This window comes from Eleutherodactylus coqui, chromosome 3 (genome assembly GCF_035609145.1).
Source record: "Eleutherodactylus coqui strain aEleCoq1 chromosome 3, aEleCoq1.hap1, whole genome shotgun sequence".
Classification (NCBI taxonomy): Eukaryota; Metazoa; Chordata; class Amphibia; order Anura; family Eleutherodactylidae; genus Eleutherodactylus; species Eleutherodactylus coqui.
This window is the reverse complement of record NC_089839.1, coordinates 141,471,598-141,491,056: the sequence shown is the minus strand read 5'-3', so window position 1 is coordinate 141,491,056 and position 19,459 is coordinate 141,471,598. Positions and strand designations below refer to the sequence as shown.

Below are 19,459 nucleotides of genomic sequence, written 5' to 3'. Positions count from 1 at the left end.
TCAATGTCTAAACTGCTAAAAGTCAAATAGCTATCCCTTCTAATCCTAGTGCCGTTTAGGTGCTTCAAGTGTGATACCCATTAAATCAATAACTACAATGACACATAAAACATTCAATTTGATGCAACCTATATGTTAAATATTAAAAAACAAACTTTTGTCTGCCTTTCACTTTATTGAAAACTTTTTTTTCCTCCTTTACCCCAAAGCTTTTTGTAGAAAGGAGTTCCCACTGACTATTGCCTAAAGCAGCTTTGGTTGCATCTGACCATAAGGTCTTGTCGTACACTGTGCAGAAGAGGCTGCAAATCTGCCTTTAACTCTAAAACAAATTTGCAACAGGATTTGGAAAATTTCAGCCTCCCTGCGACTCTAGAGATTGTGTGAACTGGGTTATGCAATGAGTTTGTGATGTGGAATACCCACTCAGTATCCACGTAAATCTGCCACGTTTTTCATGTGGTTTGGCAGTCAGCAGGCTTTTGGGAATTCCCTTTCCTAAAATGCAGCTGAATATCTCTTAGTTCAAACAGAAAAGGTTTGGTACCGTGTTAGCCAGTAGAGCAAAATGTTCAGTAAGAGAAACCAAGTAATCTTGGAGGTATGATACCTATTAATGGCTAATAGCAATACATGATGTTATACTGCACTTTCAAACCTACTTAGTACTTCATCCGTCTGAGGAACCCTAAGTAGGTCTGGATGCTGCTATAACATCATGTCTTTTGTATTAGATCCCTTTTGACGTGCTGTTAAAGCTTTACGGACCAACTAAGAAAATGTCAAGACAATCATCCAAGAAGACCCAAACTTTATATGGGGGAAATCACAATCGCTATAAATAATGGCAGCGGAGTACTGACTATTATTTAGCAGGAAGTTAAATATGATTGGTTAATTATGAACATAACCACATCCCCAAATATTTCACTTTTAACAGGGGTGTGTAGATGTTATGTCCACTGTACATAGTGCATAAAAATAAAATACAGATATATTTAAAAACAAAATACCCACTGCCATAGTAGTCTTGTCATCTGAGACTATACAAGTTATAGATCAAAATCACTGAAACACAATGGGGAATCCATTCCTATACCTTTAACATATAATAAAAAAACTGTGTACACACTAGCCCTAATAAAACAAAAAAATAATTGTGAAACCTTATTTTGGCTGCTTTTTTTTTTTTACATATGGGGCTGTTTTTTGATAATTTTGAAAGCCCAGGAAGAGAAATATGGCAGTTAAACCACCACATGCAAGAAATCGCTAAAATGTTTATGGTCTTTTAGAGCCGAAACATTCTGGCCATTAAAGGGTTAATATATCAATAGACGTCAATGACATAAGGATACTAATTCCATCCAAAAGTATGAGCTACAACACTTTGTTTTAAGGAGATAATTACGGAATGGTCTATTCTCCTTGGAGGGGTTTTCTAGGCAGCGCTGGCTGTTAGTACCTGGGCACACCAGGGATGGACTGAAAGCCACTGTCCCGACCCATTTAGTGGCCGGCATTCGGAATTGCAGGGGCCGCTATCATTGATATTTTAAATCCGATTTGCTGTACTCTATTTAAGCTGTAGCTGTTAGTTTGTGTCCCATCTTGGAATAGATTTCATGCAGCTTCTCATGTATTCACTGTTTTAGGCTCCTATTTTTTTTAGAATAAATTTCAATGAGAGCGGCGCCTGCAATTATGAGCACCAGCCACTTCACTGGTCGTAACAGCGGCTTCTGCTGCGATCCCAGTGCATTGTGGAAAACCCCTCGAAGTGCCATCCACACTTTTTTTTTTTTTCTTTTTCTTTTTTTTAAGTAAATGCTGTGGAGGTGGCTCATGTGACCTGAAACTTTAGTTTCTTGGACTGTATTGTTGAAAGTGCTCACTGGCATATGTCTCCGTGTAAGGGGTTAATATCTCGAGCTACATAGGAGAGTAAGGCTAGATTGAGTTTGTGGCTCTTCACATTAATAGTGTACTTTCAAGATATTGCTTTTGCAGCACAACATTGCTAGCGTCATAGAATAACTTGTTCCATTTGTCATGTTAGATTTGTTCTAAGTTTGTTGTTTTGCTCCGCTATCACTTATGGAACTGTAATTACGCAGTTTTATTCTTGGTACAGGTCTGTAAAGTAGAAGTGTTCCCCTCCACGCTCCCCATTAGTGTCACGGGCGTTCCACATGCGAGGGACATTGCCAACTCAATGATGCAGATTGTTACTAAACCCTTCCATGTGGATTTAGGCCGGCTGCACACAGATTTGCATTGCGTAATCCGCGATCAGTGTCCGAACCGCGGATCCGCAGCAAATATCGTTCGTTATATGTTATGTAAAAAAAGTGCTTTTTCCATTGGAGTCAACAAAAGCTGTCCGACCCGCGGCCCATTCACAATTGACATTGCAGATAGGCAACCGCGCAGGGGGAAAAAGCTGTACTGCGCATGTCCAAATCCAGCCTGTTCATGTGCTGCCGGCCTTACTAGTGATCAGTGCCAGTTTTATTCAATGCTTGTCTCTCGTATACACCCACACGCTCGGCCCCGTGGACATTACCCCCACTCCACCTCTTTTTTTTTTTTTTTTTTCACCTGAATTTTTTGATCTCATATCAAAAAAAGTAACTTCAAAAAAAGCTGGTTAGAGACATTAGATAAAAGTTGAATCTAGCATGGTGAAATCTTTTCCCCAACCGGTGGCTGTTTAACTGCAACTCCCAGCATGCCTTGACAGCCTTGGACTCATTTTAAAATATAAGAATTATAGTTTACCAACACCTAGAGCACCAGAATTTAGGGAACTGCCATAAAAAATGAGTTTCGATGAGGCTTTTGTCCTTCCTCTGTATTGAATGTATGCCTCCCTGCTGCAGAGATTATGACTGTTGGCAAATCAGCAACCAGCTGACAAGCTGTCTCTTGTATGTCTGCTAAAAAGGCTTGGCCCTTGCAAAGTAGGTGACCAGAAGGCCCCATCCTACTGTCATTTTTTTTCTGTCACAATGTACAGAGGAATTCTCCCTCTTCCTTGTTTGTTTTTTGGGTTTGCCGATTTGGAATCCTTCTTTTAGTTTTACAGTAAGGCTACTTGCACACGAATGGATTTGCATTGCGGAATCTGTGGTTGGTGTCCGTACCGCGGAGTGGCAGCAAATACCCTCCATAGCATGCTATGGAAAAATGTTTTTTTCCTGCACACTTGTGGAAACCAATTGCGTTTTCCACGAGTCGAGCAAAATGGCAGCATTTCCATTGAAGTCGGTGGAAGTTGTTCGACCCATGGCCCATCCGCAATTGATATTGCGGCCAGATCGCGGATTCTGCGTCATTGCCTATTGACAGCGCGGGGAAAAAGTAGAAGAAAAAAATCTGTATTGCGCGTGTCCGTCTGCAAGCCGCCGGGTCCATACGCAGTACAGATAGAGAAGAGGCAGGTACGCTGTGGGCTCCTGCATGCGGAATATATATATAAAATTTAGAATATTGTCCAGGCCCTAAATTAACCTAAAGTGATTAGTTTAAAAAAGATCTCCTATAGTTTTGCGTCTCCTACTCAATCATCTCCTTTTTAAAGGGGATGTGGAGATGTACAGCCAGCTCTATGGGAGCAAACAATTCGAAAAAACGATTGTTTACCCTATGTAAAGTAAATGTTCCTGATTGACGCTCCTTATACAGGGCAGAGAAACTGCCTGCTTTATGTTTCTTACATGTTGTAATCTAGATGCATTGGCACAATTAAAAAGTATATTTAAAAAATTTGTTTGCCAAGTTGGAACGTCCTTTTAAGAATAGTGTTTTAAAGCAAGTCCTAGCGGAGCAAGATGACAAACTGTACCCGTGTCTCTGAACCTTGTTTTATCAGTTTTTGTTCAATCTTCCCTTTGATTTGCTGTAATGATTTTGCTGCTTGTAATCCCATTCAAGAGAACCCTTTGCTAATCTGTGCTTTGCATTGGCTTTCTGCTTTGTGTCTGTCTGTCTTGTCTGGCTTTTGTCATGCCTGCCCCAACCCTGCTTTTTTCTGTTTTATGTTTTTCTTGCCCCTCCCTTGCTTGTACCTGTGGTGGCTTTAATTGCAATGAAATCCCAAAAATCCTTTACATAAAAAAAAAAAAAAATTCCCCGGTCTCGTGGCTTGGCCTGATGTGACCTCCTGCGTACGCCCTGTCTCTCCTGCAACATCCTCTGACTGATGGCTTCCCGTCTCACGTGGTTCGGCTGTGGTTGCGTGAACGCACAGTTCACCCAAATATGGCCTTCTTGCTGATAGGTACCACTTCTGTGAAAAATGTTTCAACGAGATCCAAGGGGAGAGCGTGTCTCTAGGCGACGACCCCACACAGCCACAAACGTGAGTAAGATTTTCATGTTTTAAACAGATTTGTGTGTATATAATGCATACGTTATATGTGCCAGTATGTGAAATTGCAGCATGCCACAAATTCCATTGAATATGCAATAATCCTCTCCCAAGGGCTGAAGAAGGGATTAGCTGAAGCTTCGCATTGGCAGGAGTGGCTGCATCAGTCAGGGACCCTTAGAATATCTAAATATCTGTATTTTGTTTCAATTTTGCATACAGACAGTGCAAGATGGATACATTCTGAAGATGGTTTATCATTTGGTGTACTATTTGGTCGGGAGCCTTCTGCATAGAAAAATGCAATCTGGAACTCTTTCCTATACAGTGTGAAATAAAATGGTATTCCAGTGTATACTGGCCTGATGACATCGGGAGCTCCCTCTGGTGTATATGTTACACATAGAACACAACTGTAGTGTGCAGTTAGTCTAAATCGCTTATTTACTGGAATTTTTGGGGTGCTGTGATTTCTTCTAATTACAGTTTCCAAGACCCTGAATCAAGGTCAAGTTCCCTGACACCCCGAAATAGTTTGCTTGCCAAGGTCCTGCTGCAACAAGCTTGGAATATACACTCATTGTCAAAAAAAAATCCCTCCCCTGGAAGTTGTCGGAATTGAAATAAACTGTCTGATTGTAACGCTGATATACGTTAGTGATTACAATATCAGAGCAAAAGGGTCATTTATTGCTGAAAACGGACCCCTTGAAGGGAGGCTCTAGTACCCCGTATTACCACCTCTAGCTTTGATACAAGATGGAATACGGGAAGGTTTGGAGGCTCTAGTACCCTATGGGCTGCCTATAGAATCCTGTATCACTAGCTTGGATGAAGAATGATACAGGCAGGCATAGAGGCATACAGGTTTTGGATTCAAAGAGTGTTATTGATCACTTTACAACGTAAGTAAAAACATTAACAAAAGTTAAGGGAATTGGGTAGTGAGGGTAGCAAGGGCACTCGTAAAGATCATTCAGAATTATAGTTTCAATGGTAGCGAGAAGATAGGGCAAAACAGTGAATCCTATAGATCTAACACTACAGTCTCTTGATTAGTTCGACTGTCTCGCAGTGTATGCAGCCAAGCATTATCCTGCTGCCTCTTGGTAACCACCATGAGAGGAACACATGTGGCTGCAGGATGTTCTGAACATATCGCTGAGCTGCCATTGTTCCTCGTACCACTACTAGGGCTGACAGACTGTTGTATACAATGGCCCTCAGACCATCACACCAGCAGTGGGGCAGTGTGCCGCTCCACGGCAAAGGCAGGATTGAGGCACTCACCCCGAGGTCTCCAGACACGAACACTGCCGTCATCAGCGCCCAAAGTAAACCTGGATTCCTCTCTGAAAGCAGCCTGGTTCCACTCCATAGCATCCAATTTTGTAGTTTGACACCACTGCAAACGGAACACATTGTGCGTGGGTGTCAGTTCACATAATGGGTGCTAGGAGTTTTTCAGCCAAGCGCCTGCAAATTGGTTCTGACAGACAGAGGGGGGATGTAACGATGATGCCACCTATCTCTGGATGGCGGACAATGAAACAGTTGGAGCTGCTTGTGGTACGACCAGATCTTCTCTCCTGGTGATCTGTCGAAGGTATCTTGAGCCCGGTCCTATTGTGTGACCTCCTTGCACATCTACTGGTCCCCCCAACGCCTCCTAACAGTTCGGTTAGAACGGTCCAGGTGGGAACAGTTCACCGATACAACCATCCAGCTTCTCTTATTCCAATAATGCACCCTCTCTCAGACTTTCTTAAAGGGTGAAATTTCTTTTCTGTGTCTTATAAGCTCTACACAAGCGAAAGAACAGGTCACTACACACAAAGATCTTTTTTTATAGGCCACAGGGGAAACCGCTTTTAGGGCCTCCGGTGACAAGACCGTCCTAATCACACCACAACTCGAATCAATTGTATATCTGCCTGAGATATAACTGTATGCGGAGGCTTGCAGCAAAATGACAACTTCTAGGGGCGGGATTGTGTGTTTTGTTGTTTTTTTTGACAGTGTATGTGTGATATGTATAGATAGATGGTATGGTTTTATATATTATACACACTGATCAGCCATAAAATTTTAAACCACCCGCTTAACATGGTGAGTTAGTATCACCTGGTTGTTGTTCCTTTCTATCTGAAACTCCCAGCCTTTCTTTCTTCAAATGGTTGTGATCTCCTTTCTGACGAGCTCAGATTTACTTGGGGTTATGCGGTCTCAAACGAGTCGATTTCTTAGCATCATAAAGACTATTACACAGATTCTACCACAGAGGGGACACAGATGCTCCTTTCACAGTTAGTGATGATGACGCAGCTCCTGTCACACAGATAAAATAGAGGAGATCGCAGCTCATCCTCATGACTGTATAATTATGGTCTGTAGCTTATTTAGGTAAATATAGAAGGTAATGAAAATTAAACTATTCTCTCCATCAGGCAGAATTACATAGCGTCTAGCTAATACTGTGCATCACGTGAAAGTTACGTGAAAATAAAAGTAAAAAACATGGTGGCTTATAAGCATCAGACAGGGAGCTACATTGCAGGGCTCATACACAGAACAGACCTCCAGAGTGTGGCAGGCAGTCAGATGAAGGGGGCAGGGATGGAAACGGTTTCTCGCTAGAGTAGCCCTGTAAGTTGTGAGGTGGAGGCTACATGGGTTAGACTTGCTTTCCAGCACATCCAAGAGATTGTCGATCAGATTGAGAGGTAGGGAATTTGAAAGCAAAGTGAACACCTTGTTTGGCAGAACGCATTATCGTGGTGAAAGAGCCCCCTGCCATTAGGGAACACTGTTGTGCCTGATCTGCAACAATATTTAGCTAGGCAGTACATATGGTTAAGTTAACAAGAATACCAGGACCCGAGGTTTCCCAGCAGAACACTGACAGATCATCACATTGCCATACCTACTTCTCATAAGGCGGAAGGTCATTCAGTTTTCATTGCAACCTTGTGAAGACTCCCAGGCCTGCCGTGTATTTCAGCCAGTTAAACTAGCTCTAGCAACAGGCTGATGTTAAAAATACAACATACTTCAGCACAGAAGTACTGCGGAAATTGTACGAGAGATCAAACCATTATAAGGTCAAGTAGGGGAAAAAAATCTGCAAGCATAGCTTTTATAAAGCTGAAAGTTCGTAAATCCTCCATTTTCCTATTATAAGCGTATAAAAATAAGCACAATAAAATAGCATTATTGGTATTGCTGCTTCTTTAAAAGTCCAGTCTATTAAGGCATTGCGTTATCTATTCCACATGGTGAACGCCAGCAGATAAAAATAAACTATCAGAATTACGGATTTTCTAATCACCATGTTGCCCAAGAAAACTGAATAAAAAGCGGGCAGGCTTCATGGAACAGTCTATGATGCTCCATACCCAACAGCTGCCAGCAGCGGCTGGGGTTTGACTAATGCTACTGTGCGCCTTTTAACTGCTTAAATGTTGTGGACAATCCTGACTTGTGTCAAAGCAAGTAGAAGAAAGGGGCTGCCCCGTCATGGGGTTCATCGCCACCCAGGGACTAGTGAAGTTCCCTATTCCCACATTAATGGGTTAAAGCATTATATACTGAAAAACATCTAAAAAATCTAAAATCTTTTCCAGCCTTCCCTCAAAAATCTGCAAGTCTTAACCATAAAAAAAAATTGGTATCGATCTACATTTCTTAAATATATGACCTACTAAATCACATTTTAAAATGGTATCCTTAAAAGCCCCCTCAGTTACGTCAGTGGAAGAATAAAAAGTCATGGCTCTACAAAGGCAAGGCTGAAACAAATGTAAAATGGAATAAGCTCTGATCTTTGGAAGGAAAATAGAAATCTGCGCCCCTAGTGTGGTGGTGCTGATCAGAGGCGGGTGCTGTATTAGGCCTCATGTCCAAGGGGAAAAGAAGAAATAAAATCCAAAGCGGATTTTAACTCTTCTCCCGCACGCGGATCCGCACCCTATAGAGATGCATTGACCACTTGCGGGTAGATAAATACCCGTGGATGGTCAATAAAAGGGAATTTTTAAAAAAAATGTGGAGCATGAAAAAAATGGACATTCTCCATTTTCGTGCGGGTCTCCCTATGGAAGCCGTCCGTATCCGCGGGAGACCTAAAATAAGAATAATTTACCTGCAGCGGACCATGCAGATCTTCTCTTCGCGGCCGGATCTTCTTTCTTCGGACTGGCGGATGTGCCCGGCGCATGCACGCAGCACGCCGCCGGCCGAAGAAAAAAGATCCGGCTGCGAAGAAGAGAAGACCTGCCCGGTTTGCTGCGGGTAAGTTTATTCTTATTTTCAGCCCTCATGTCCGCGGGGCAGGAGGGACCCGCTACGGATTCTCCATGGAGAATCCAGAGCGGGCCTGATTTTCCCCGTGGATATGAGGCCTTAGTGATACGTTATTGGGACGGTCCATTTCCAGCTGCTGTGCTCTCCTTTACTAGACCTGTTGAAACTCTTGTTATGAAGTGTATCAACTTCAAGAGCTGCAAATACAAAACAAAAAGGGGGGGGGGGGTTGTTAAAGCACTACTGGAGATGGAGCCCGAAGGCAGCTGTGATGAAATGTTCTTTATTGGCTGTGTATTTCTGCATCAAACCAATACATTAGGCCATGAAGAGCCTTCTCTCCCTCTGCATGTCGGTAAACCTCGGGCAGCCATCACCCTGGCGCCAGTTTATGATTCTCTTTAAAGCGCCATTAATTTCAAGAAGCTGTACAACTGGAGAAGGGGGTTAAACTATACCACACTACATATAAACTACAGCACTGGTTCCCAAATGTTTTTAGCCATGGAGCCCTTTTTGAAGCAAAAGTTTCTCATGAAGCCTCAAGAAATGTTGGTGGGACAGTGTGTGTGGTCAGAGGGGTTAGGGGCATGACTTATCACAGCATGTGATTTATACCTACAGCATTATAAAAAGGACAGGGCTTTAAAAAAAACAAAACGGAATGCTGGAGCACTGGAGGGGCTATTGATATACATTATATTTAAAATGAACATGCTGCAGCATTAAGTCCCACACCGCATGCCAATAGCCGCACAGGTTTTATGCAGATTTTTTCCAGTGTGTGGATGAGTTTTGCAAAATCTCATCCTCTTTGCTGCTACAGCTACTGTAAATTCTGCAGAAAATCTGGCCAGTGTTGGTGGCCCCAGTAGTGGTAGCGTCGTCCCTTATATTGGCCCCAGTAGTGGTAGCGCCTCCACCATTGGTCCCCATTCTACTCACCGCTGCAGCAGTGTCTGGACAGTCTGTAGTGAGGAAATGAACGAACAGGACCTGAGGTCAGCATAGCAATGTGGTTCACATGACCAGAGCCGGCTCATGTGATTCGCGTTGCTATGCCAACCGCAGGTCCTGTACGTTCAGTTCCTCACTAGAGCCTGTCCGAACACCACTACAGCAGTGAGTAGAATATGCCTAAACACTGTCGGAGCCCCTGAGAATCGCTCACTAAGCCCCAAGGGCTTTGAGGAGCACACTTTGGAAAACCCTGAATATAATACAGGAGCAGGGAACATCCACTAAATTAACAGTGATACAGAGTGAGAGGACGTTCCCTGCATGGGCCTTTTGGCCTATTTACACGAAATGATTATCCTTCAGTTTGTTTAAACTTCTACGGGAATCTGAACGATAATCGTCCCGTGTAAACGCAGGTAGCGACAGGTCGAGAGTTATTTAGTCGCTCAGTTTCTGCATGCAGACCGCTGAATGAGCTGTTTCGTATAAAAGGCAGTCGATTGCTTTCTGCTTACTGGGAATGGAGGCAGCTGGGGCAGAACGCTCTGGTCCACTCCTCCCATGCCGGCCGCGCTGTAAGCGATACTCCTGTGTAACAGCTCAGCAGCGAGCACTACTAGGACGAGCTCAGGCTATTGTTTGCCCCACAACTTGTCCCCTCTAAATGGGCCATTACAGTGTAGAGGGGAAGAGGAGACAATGAGGATAGAAGGTGCTTATCTTGTGATAGCGGGGTTACTGGAGGTCCTGCCTTGGGCCACATTTGGGTGATGCTAAACACGGCAACTGGGAAGATCCCATAAGACCTGCCATGCTGGAGGCTCTCCGACCCAGTCCTCTCGCATCACAATTTTGCCTGTCAGAGTTGGTCAGATCCTAGTGCTTACCCACTTTTCCTGCTTCATCACATCAACTTGAAGAACAGACATCTCCCCTGATAAATTCTACAGTACATCCTAACCATCTACATGAGATTGTATTCTCTCCAGCTAGTAGCTGGTTTAATGTTGTGACTGATCAGTGTCTATAAACGGCTGTTTAGTATCCGTTTCCATGTGCGGTCTGTGGATTTGCTCCGCAGTTTGAGAACGCTTTGGGAACGAATAGTAGGTATGTCAGTAAACAGCAGATTTGATTTCATAGCATGCAGTTTACTCTCTGTACTAACTATTTACGCCTAGGTTTAAGGTTTTATTAATGTAAGACCTGTGTGATTAAAAATGAAATTAGAGGACTATATCAAATTTGTTTTGGTGGTGGGGAGGGGAGACAATATGTAATGTACTTATAGGTTACTATGGGCTGTGTGTAGGGGTTGGGAGCTATAACTATATTATATGGGGATAAAAAACCCATGAAAGAGGTCTGGGATTTATAGTAACCTTTTTGTGTCTTTTTCATCTATTTGGATTTCCTTAATTTTAGGACCATCAGCAAAGAACAGTTCTCCAAACGCAAAAATGACACTCTGGATCCAGAACTGTACGTACTTGCTATAGCTTACTTTTGCATGAATTGCAACAGGGTTATACACTACATAAGGCGATAACGTGTCATTTTACAATATGATAGAAGTTGTTTTACAAAGCTCCAGAGATATTGCTTCCCCCCCCCCCCCCAGCTTAGTTCTCCATGGGTGTCCAATTGTTTTGACCTATATGCTCCGCATGCCCAGTGCCTTCAATTTTTGTAATAACAGAGTTTGTACAGCTGTGAAAGTGCAGTTGTCAGAAACTGACCATGGGGCATTGTGGGAGATGTAGTTCTTGCACTCCCCAGTAGTCCTTTTAAAAGTATGGGAATCTGAAACTGGCTGGAACGTAGCAGTGGTGCAGGTCCCCAAAAAAGGTACCGAGGTTCACCATGACAATTTTAGATGGATGTTTGGAATAATAGGAAAACTTTTGACTGGTCTCCAGAATATCCCTTTAAATGACTGACTGTGCACTTAAAATTATCGATTCAACTCTACAACTATTTTTATAGTAGATTTTTAGATACAGTAGAGCAATAAAATAAAGGAAGTACTACTGAAAAAATATAATTGCTCTCTATGTATCTCCCTTGTTACAGACCACAAACAAACCTACAATTTAACCTAAAAAAATTCTTTACTAAGTTTTTATTGTGCAAAAGTAGACAAACCTAAAACTAGCAAATATATTTTGTCTTCGTGATCATAGGAACCCTCAAAGTCGAGATTTACACCTCACCATGAAAACGCAGCACACAAAACTATAGAATTGCTTTTATAGTACAGGTTGTTATGGATATGGGAAAAACTTTGTTTTTTGTTTTTTTTAAATCATCTCTTCACCCCCCCCCCCCCCCCCCCCAAAAAAAAATATGTCAAGCCTTGTTTAAGGGGTAACGTTTTTTTACAACTTTTTTTTTCAATTGTTTAAATACCACAGTCAGCAATAACTGCAGCATTTGCAGGGTTAAATGGTGTAGGGGGGGGTTACAGAATCAACTCCTCAATCATTTCTTTCCTTTTATATGAAACAATGAAGAAAAGATCATGTCCCCTTTTCCCTGGACATATGTAAGCATTTTGGGGTTCAATTTTCCTGCTTCATCCTGCAGATCCATTTTATGATGGAAGTAAACAGCGCTGAACAGACCCCATTGACTATAAAAGGGGTCCTTTATGTTTTTGCATCCACTATTCCGGCATTTCCTCAGGCGATATAGTGCAGCATGCTGTGCTCTTTCATCTGGGATGTTTGCAGAAATCTGTGATAAAGGCTTCTAACAGAAGCTCCAATGCAGATGAGAACATAGCCTTTCAAAACCTTGGTACATTCAATCTGTAGTAAACAGTCAAAGTAAGCAGCCTGTTACAATTCACACTTACAAGCGATAACAAAAGCCCGAATCCTTACATACGGTTCCCTTGCTGCATATGAAAGAGGGGTCATGTATACAGCCATGTTATGTTTGTGTAGAATTTCTACAAATTCATTCTTGGTATTTTCTGGCATGTTCCATTGGGTTCTGTTCACATGGAGCTATTCTTCTAGAGAAGCTTTACTTTGAGTCCAAACCACGGCAAAAAATTCCTCTTTTCTAACCAAATTTGTTTGTTTTTATTTCTTGGAATATCAACAGCATAGACCTTTTATATGTGCTTCAAGGAAATGCAGATAAAAACAAGTTTCATTGAATTTAGAGTAATTTTTAACCAATAATAGGGTAAAGCCAGTATATAATTTTATTTATTTATATTTAAGATTTGTGGAGTGCTTGGAATGTGGTCGGAAAATGCACCAAATTTGCGTCCTACATAATGAGACCATTTGGCCAACAGGGTGAGTGCATCTTTTTATGTTTTTGGGATGAGGGGGTTCAATACCTTTTGGGTTGACACTGGAAAAATGTAAATCCGCTGTATGACTAGAATACAAGATATTTGCATCCCTAAAGGAAGAGAGTTACTAACTTGCACAAATGCACACATACATAATGCTTATAATACAAGAAATGTGGGCAGGAGTTTATATAAGCCCCTTGTCACAAAGAGAACTCCTTTTTGTATGCTTCACTATATGGACATATGACTGTTCTACAAAAGGGTCTGCCTTCAAGGAGCGAGACAAGTGCTCCAGACTAAAGGGAAAAAAACCTCAGAACCATTGAGGAACTGAGACATTTAGGAACCAAGTAAAATTTAGTGGCTCCAAATATAATGACCTGTAATGTTAAATGTCTTACTGTCCAGAGTGCCCCCACAATAGAATCTAAACCGATTAGCAAAGGCTCTCCTCCCAGTATACAAGCAGCTGCCCTTAAGGCCCCTCCTGTATCGTTTACATGGTGCTGCGCCCTAATATACACATTCTGAAGGTCACCTTCACAATATGATGATCATATCTCAAGCAGTAGCAGCAACCAACTAGTTTTTAATCCCTTAAGTATGAATCCTTATTTGGCATTAGGGTTTGCAGACCTCTTCATTTTTTTTTTGTCACCATATTGAGAGCCATAACTGTATTTCTCTTGTCTGTATCAATGGGGTCACATATGAGAATGTGAATATAAGTGCTGCTACTGATGTGAACACTAAGCAATCGGCTATACTATTTCTGCAGACGCTGGGCTCAATTGGTTTTAGTAGCCCTAAGGCCCATTTACACTTAACAATTGCCCCTCAAACAAACAAGTGTGTGATAATTATTAGGTTTAAACGTGAGCCATTGTGCACTTTTCACTTTGTCGCTCAGTTTTAGCCTTAGTATAAATGGCCAGCTCGCTCACTTGGAATGTGAGCAGTGAGTGAGAAGTGAACGATTGTCAACAATGATCGGCTGTCTAAACATTCTGCATGAACACGAATATCTGCGAATGAATTAGCAGTGACGTTGCTCGCTCACTTAAACAATCTGCTCCGTTAGGAGGCAGTATCACTGGCACCGTTCACAGCGAGGCTGGCATGAAGGCGGAGCGGACCAGAGCATTCTTCCCTCGCCATCTCCATTCACAGTATGAAGACAGCTGTCCAGAAATGACCAACTGCTGTTTACATGGAACGGCTGAACAATTCTCGTCCAGTCGCTGCATGTGTTTACACGGGACGACTATCTTATACATTCCCGTGGGAGCGCAGGAATCTGAATGATTCTGAACAGCGGGATTGTTAGCAGGATCCCAAGAAGCACAGATTGCAGTTTCGCCCTTTTCATTGCTTTTCAAGCATGTGATCTTCCACAAGTCCAAAAGAGATTATCATTTAAACTGTGCCCCTGGCCTAAGTTCTAGCCCCTGTCCACGAGGCCAACACTACATGAAAGCTAGTACCCATCCAGCTCCAACTGAATGGGGGGAGGGTGTTCTTTCTGTTTTCCGATGTGTGGGTTTTCTTTGGTCTGAGCCCTGTGTGCGCAAAATCTTCTTAGTATACAAAATTGAATTTTCTTCCATGTCCCCGGAGCACTTTTTTTCTTTTCTGACAAACTCTCCATCTAAGACATCCGCTTTTTTTTTTTCTCTTCACTATCAAGACCCTCCTATCTCTTGGGGGATAAGATCAGTCCTGGATAGGAACATTTCTGGGGCTTTAATTCATATCTTTTTCTTGTATGAAAGAAAGTGGAAACAATGCTGCAACCCTTAGATTATAGTTCGGCCGTTCTGGAGAGTCTCTGGGGACGGTCATTGCATGCATTGAACAAGGGGAGTTCCAGGCTTCAGTAGACATTAAATATGCTTAGTTACACATTAAGTCATTGGTCCGTATTCTTCTGCTCTGTAAGGAGGGAGCTTGAGCAGGTTATCATTTTATAAGGCATTTACCTGTACTGCAACCTCATAAATGCATGTGGTTGGGCAAGCCAGGGAGCCGTTGACTTGGCTAACGCTGGAACATGGCTATAAACTAGAGTATATATGGGCCGCTTGTAATAAAGTTAAGTAGTGTAATGGTGCAAGACATTTACTCCCATAAAGTTGCACCTCTCCTTTCCAGTTGCAGGATTGCTCCTCAGTTAGATGCCCTCCCTTTCTCCACGCTCTGATCATGTGGATCACCAAAAGTGATAATTTTATAGTTTGGGCAGTTACAGATGCTCCAATACAAATTATGTATAGGGGTGCTAGTTTTTCACATCAAAGCAGTGTATGGAGAAATTGTTTTAGGCATCCTATTTTACCATGCATCCTGCAGAATCTAATTGGTATACAAAGATGGTGGAGGTGGGGAATCTTCATCAGGCCCTCTCATTGCCCTAAAAACCCATCAGCACTCCACGATCGTGTTGCGAGGTGGCACAGAAGGGAAGTGACACTGCCCATCAATCCCCTGAGGTGCTATGGGAGCAAACTGCCCTCAAACAAGGGCACACCACAACATTTCAGGACTCCTGTACCTTTCTCAAGGCAGTTGGATTAAAAACTTGTCACTTGTAAAAATTTGTGGTTAAACTAAGTTTTTGTTTCATTTTTTTGCTGAAATTGTGATTTTATTTTCCAAATGGCAGTTGTGTGTGTGAAGGCTGCCTAAAGAAAACTGGTCGGACCAGAAAAGAGAACAAGTTTTCTGCGAAAAGTAAGTGTATTTGAGAGAAGACTATTGCTGCTGTCTGACACTTGGCATTGCAGTAGCTTAACCTATGTTAACTTTTCCCACAGGGCTCCCAACTACAAGGTTGGGAACCTTTTTGGAGAACCGTGTTAATGAGTTTCTGCGTAGACAAGCAAATCCTGAGGCTGGAGAAGTGATCGTACGTGTTGTTCATGCATCAGATAAAACGGTTGAAGTAAAGCCTGGGATGAAAGCAAAGTAAGTACCAAACTGCAGAATAGTTTCGAATAAAGCTTTGGAAGATGTAGGTTGAGAATTCAACGATCTGCTTTAGTGTGTCTCAATATTTCTCAAGACCTAATTTACCTCAAACGTATGAAGCTTTACATAATTTTCTGTACTAAGTCGTGGATAAAGTAAGGGTGCTTTCACAGAAGTTGAATATTTCTGCAAAATGCACCACAGGATGTGGAAAATCTGAAGTGGAGTTGCAAATGGTTGAAATGGGTTGTCCTGCCACGCAGGGTGAAATTTTTTTTACAATAGTAATGCTTTCCTCTCACTGAGCATTGTACACAGCATACATAGGCTCTAAATGGCATACAGATCAGCTGTAATCTGTTTCTTACTTTGTAATCTGATGTGGAAAGCAGCTTTCAAAAATGGCGCAGTTGTGCCGTCTTCCCACAATGCCCTGTGCCTCTCCCCTCTGTGTGCGCACTCCCGATGACTGGAGAACAAAAAAGCCATCTCTGCTGTTCCCACTCAGCTCCTGCCCACCTCCATTGAATTAATCAGCATTGTCCTGGCCCTGTCCACCTCCATTGAACTCCCCAGCTGTTTCCCCTGGCCCCACCCATTGCAATGAATGGGCAGCATTAGTAGCAGTAGAGAGAGAAAAAAAAAGTTAACCAGGCATCCATCCATTTGTCTATCGTTCATCCAGCCTTCCATCTAGTTGTTTGTTTGTCCGTCCATCAATCTGTCCATCCGTTTGTCACTTTGCCTGTCAATCAATCCTTGCCTCCTTGCATTCATGCATTTGTTTCTGTGCGTGTCCATCTATCTATCCATCCGTCCCTCAATCCATCCATCTAACAATTTGTCCACACCCGAACCACGCCCAAAACCACACCCAGAATCGAACAATGGCAGCCCGACAGTGACCACCCCGGTGCGACAAGTTATAGTGACAACTCGTCCCATGTAAATGGTCCTTTTACTTTCCAACTGTACCACATAAAAAAAAAAAGTTACATAAAACAATGCTTGGTCTGGGCAAAAAATGTGTAACCATTTCGAAAAATTGAGATATTACATCAATTGACTCTCCCCATTTTAGTATGGCACTTGCCTCTTTATAGAAGCTGATCAGATTAGTTTGGCAGGAGCGAACTCTTATAAACCCATTTTGATATGGAGTTATACAGCAATTTTCATTGACTTACTTCAGGATAGAATTTCTTAAAAATCCCTCAAACATTTTACCCAAAATAAGTTACTTGCAGGCCTATAGTTTCTAGGTTCACTTTTTGAGCTTTTTTTTAATTAGTATTGGCACTACATATGCTATGCGCCAATCGCCAATGAGCGATCACCTTGCGCTGCCAGCGGAGGATGCAGAAGACAAGCAGGGTGTCCCGCTTGTCTTCTGCATCCAGCTGTTCCCCGCTCCGAGCGCTTAGAGTGGAGAATGCAGAAGACAAGCGGAGTGTCCCCTCTTGTGTTCTGCATCCAGATGTTTTCTGCACAGAGCGCCTGGCTGTTATACACAACAATTATCACTCAAAAGACTGCTTTTGAGCGATAATCGGTGTCTAAATGGGCCTTAACACTCACTATAGAGTCCTTAAATCTTAAACAATGGTCTATCATGTTAATTCTCTTAGAACTCTGGGGTGTATGCTCTTGGAACCCAGAGATTTATTTTATTCTTTTTAAGGCGCCTCTGCACTACTTCTTGGGTTAAACAAATGAGATTTAATAGAGAGTTTACTTTATTACTCTGCATTTCACCTGACCTTTCATTCTCTTCACTGATATATTTGCTTTCTCCTTATCACCCTCTACATTTCTTTCCTCATAAACTATAAGGCTGGGTTCACACGGGGCAGATTTGCTGCGGAATTTCGCCGCGGCAAATCCGCACGCGGCCGCTAATCCCGGGATTAGCCAGCCATGCGGACGAGATTTCTGAGAAATCTCGTCCACACAGGACGGCAAATCTGCTGCGGCTTTGCCGACCGCAGCATGTCCTTTTTTTTTTTTTTCCCCCACTGCGGCCGCACACTCCTCTATGGGAGCGCCGGCCGCAGCGGAAGAGCGAGCGGCCAGGCTGCTTCAAAGCCGCCGCGGGCTTTGAAGCAGCATTTCTCCCAGGGGAAATCTTGTGGTTTTTCACTGCGGCCAAACCGCGAGATTTCCGCCGGGAATCCGCCCTGTGAGAACTCAGCCTAAGCAGTCCATTACTGTCTGGAGTCGGCATATTCACTTTTGGTCTTTATACATTAAAGGGGTTGTCCCGAGAAAGCAAGTGGGGGTAAGCACTTCTGTATGGCCATATTAATGCACTTTGTAATATACATCGTGCATTAAATATTGGCCATACAGAAGTTATTCACTTACCTGCTCCGTTGCTGGCGTCCCCGTCTCCATGGTGCCGTCTAATTTCAGCGTCTAATCTCCCGATTAGACGCGCTTGCGCAGAAGGGTCTTCTCCCTTCTCTTGGGTCTCGGCACGAGCGGCGTTCTGGCTCCGCCCCCTTCTACGCGTCATCGCGTAGCTCCGCCCCGTCACGTGTGCCGATTCCAGCCAATCAGGAGGCTGGAATCGGCAATGGACCGCACAGAGCCCACGGTGCACCATGGGAGAAGACCCGCGGTGCATCGTGGGTGAAGATCCCGGCGGCCATCTTGGTAAGGTAAGTAAGAAGTCGCCGCAGAGCGGGGATTCGGGTAAGTACTAAACTTTTTTTTTTTTAACCCATCCCTTGTGTTTGTCTTGCGCCGAACGGGGGGCCTATTGAAAAAAAAAAAGCCGTTTCGGCGCGGGACAACCCCTTTAACTTGAGCGAATTATTTTTTTTTCAAATCACGTTTGAAAATGGCTATGCATTACTGTGTAGGTGTGAACCAGACTTGGATTAATACTGGGCTAGTCCTTGACACCAAACTATTTTCAAAAATATACATAGCGTCGTTTGCTGCCTTGCATGTGACCGAAAAAACTTACTTGCAACTTTTGGTGTTGGTTTTAGGTTTGTGGATACAGGAGAAATGGCAGAGTCCTTTCCATATCGGACAAAAGCTTTATTTGCCTTTGAAGAAGTTGATGGTGTGGAATTGTGTTTCTTTGGCATGCATGTACAGGAGTACGGCTCTGATTGCCCACCACCCAACCAGAGGTAGGTATCAAAGTATTTTATCCAAAAGGTGGTGGTGAGTTTTGTTATTCATAGCTACTAATATAAATTTATAACTGACAGAGATCAGGGTAGAGGTTGTCCAATAAAAAACAAGATTTCTCTATTGGCTCCTGTTTGTCTATGCTGAGCACTTTGTAAATTTGAGATGCTTCAACTTGCAGCCCAGGCAGGAAAAGCATGTTGTCATTTATGTCCCAGCAGTCTAGGGCTGAACGTGTATTGCTTATTTATTGCGCATGCATGCCAGAGTACCTAGATGGAAGAAATGATAGTCCTGCAGAGGAAGTGCCTCAACCAGAGGTCACAGATGTAAATAAACCTGGGCATGCAGCAGTGGCCTCTGGAGCTTGGGAGAACATTAAGAAATGCAGTAAAGGGTAT

General features: G+C 43.0%; 1 protein-coding gene across 1 annotated transcript in view; it reads left to right on the top strand.

Annotated features, from left to right (window-relative positions):
* EP300 (E1A binding protein p300) overlaps positions 1-19,459 on the top strand; it is a 103,859-nt gene that overhangs the window by 58,715 nt on the left and 25,685 nt on the right. The window contains exons 20-25 of the mRNA XM_066596196.1: positions 4,283-4,363; positions 11,060-11,116; positions 12,868-12,945; positions 15,610-15,677; positions 15,761-15,911; positions 18,911-19,057. Coding sequence (XP_066452293.1) covers positions 4,283-4,363; positions 11,060-11,116; positions 12,868-12,945; positions 15,610-15,677; positions 15,761-15,911; positions 18,911-19,057 — 582 coding nt within the window. The remainder of the gene's footprint in view (positions 1-4,282; positions 4,364-11,059; positions 11,117-12,867; positions 12,946-15,609; positions 15,678-15,760; positions 15,912-18,910; positions 19,058-19,459) is intronic.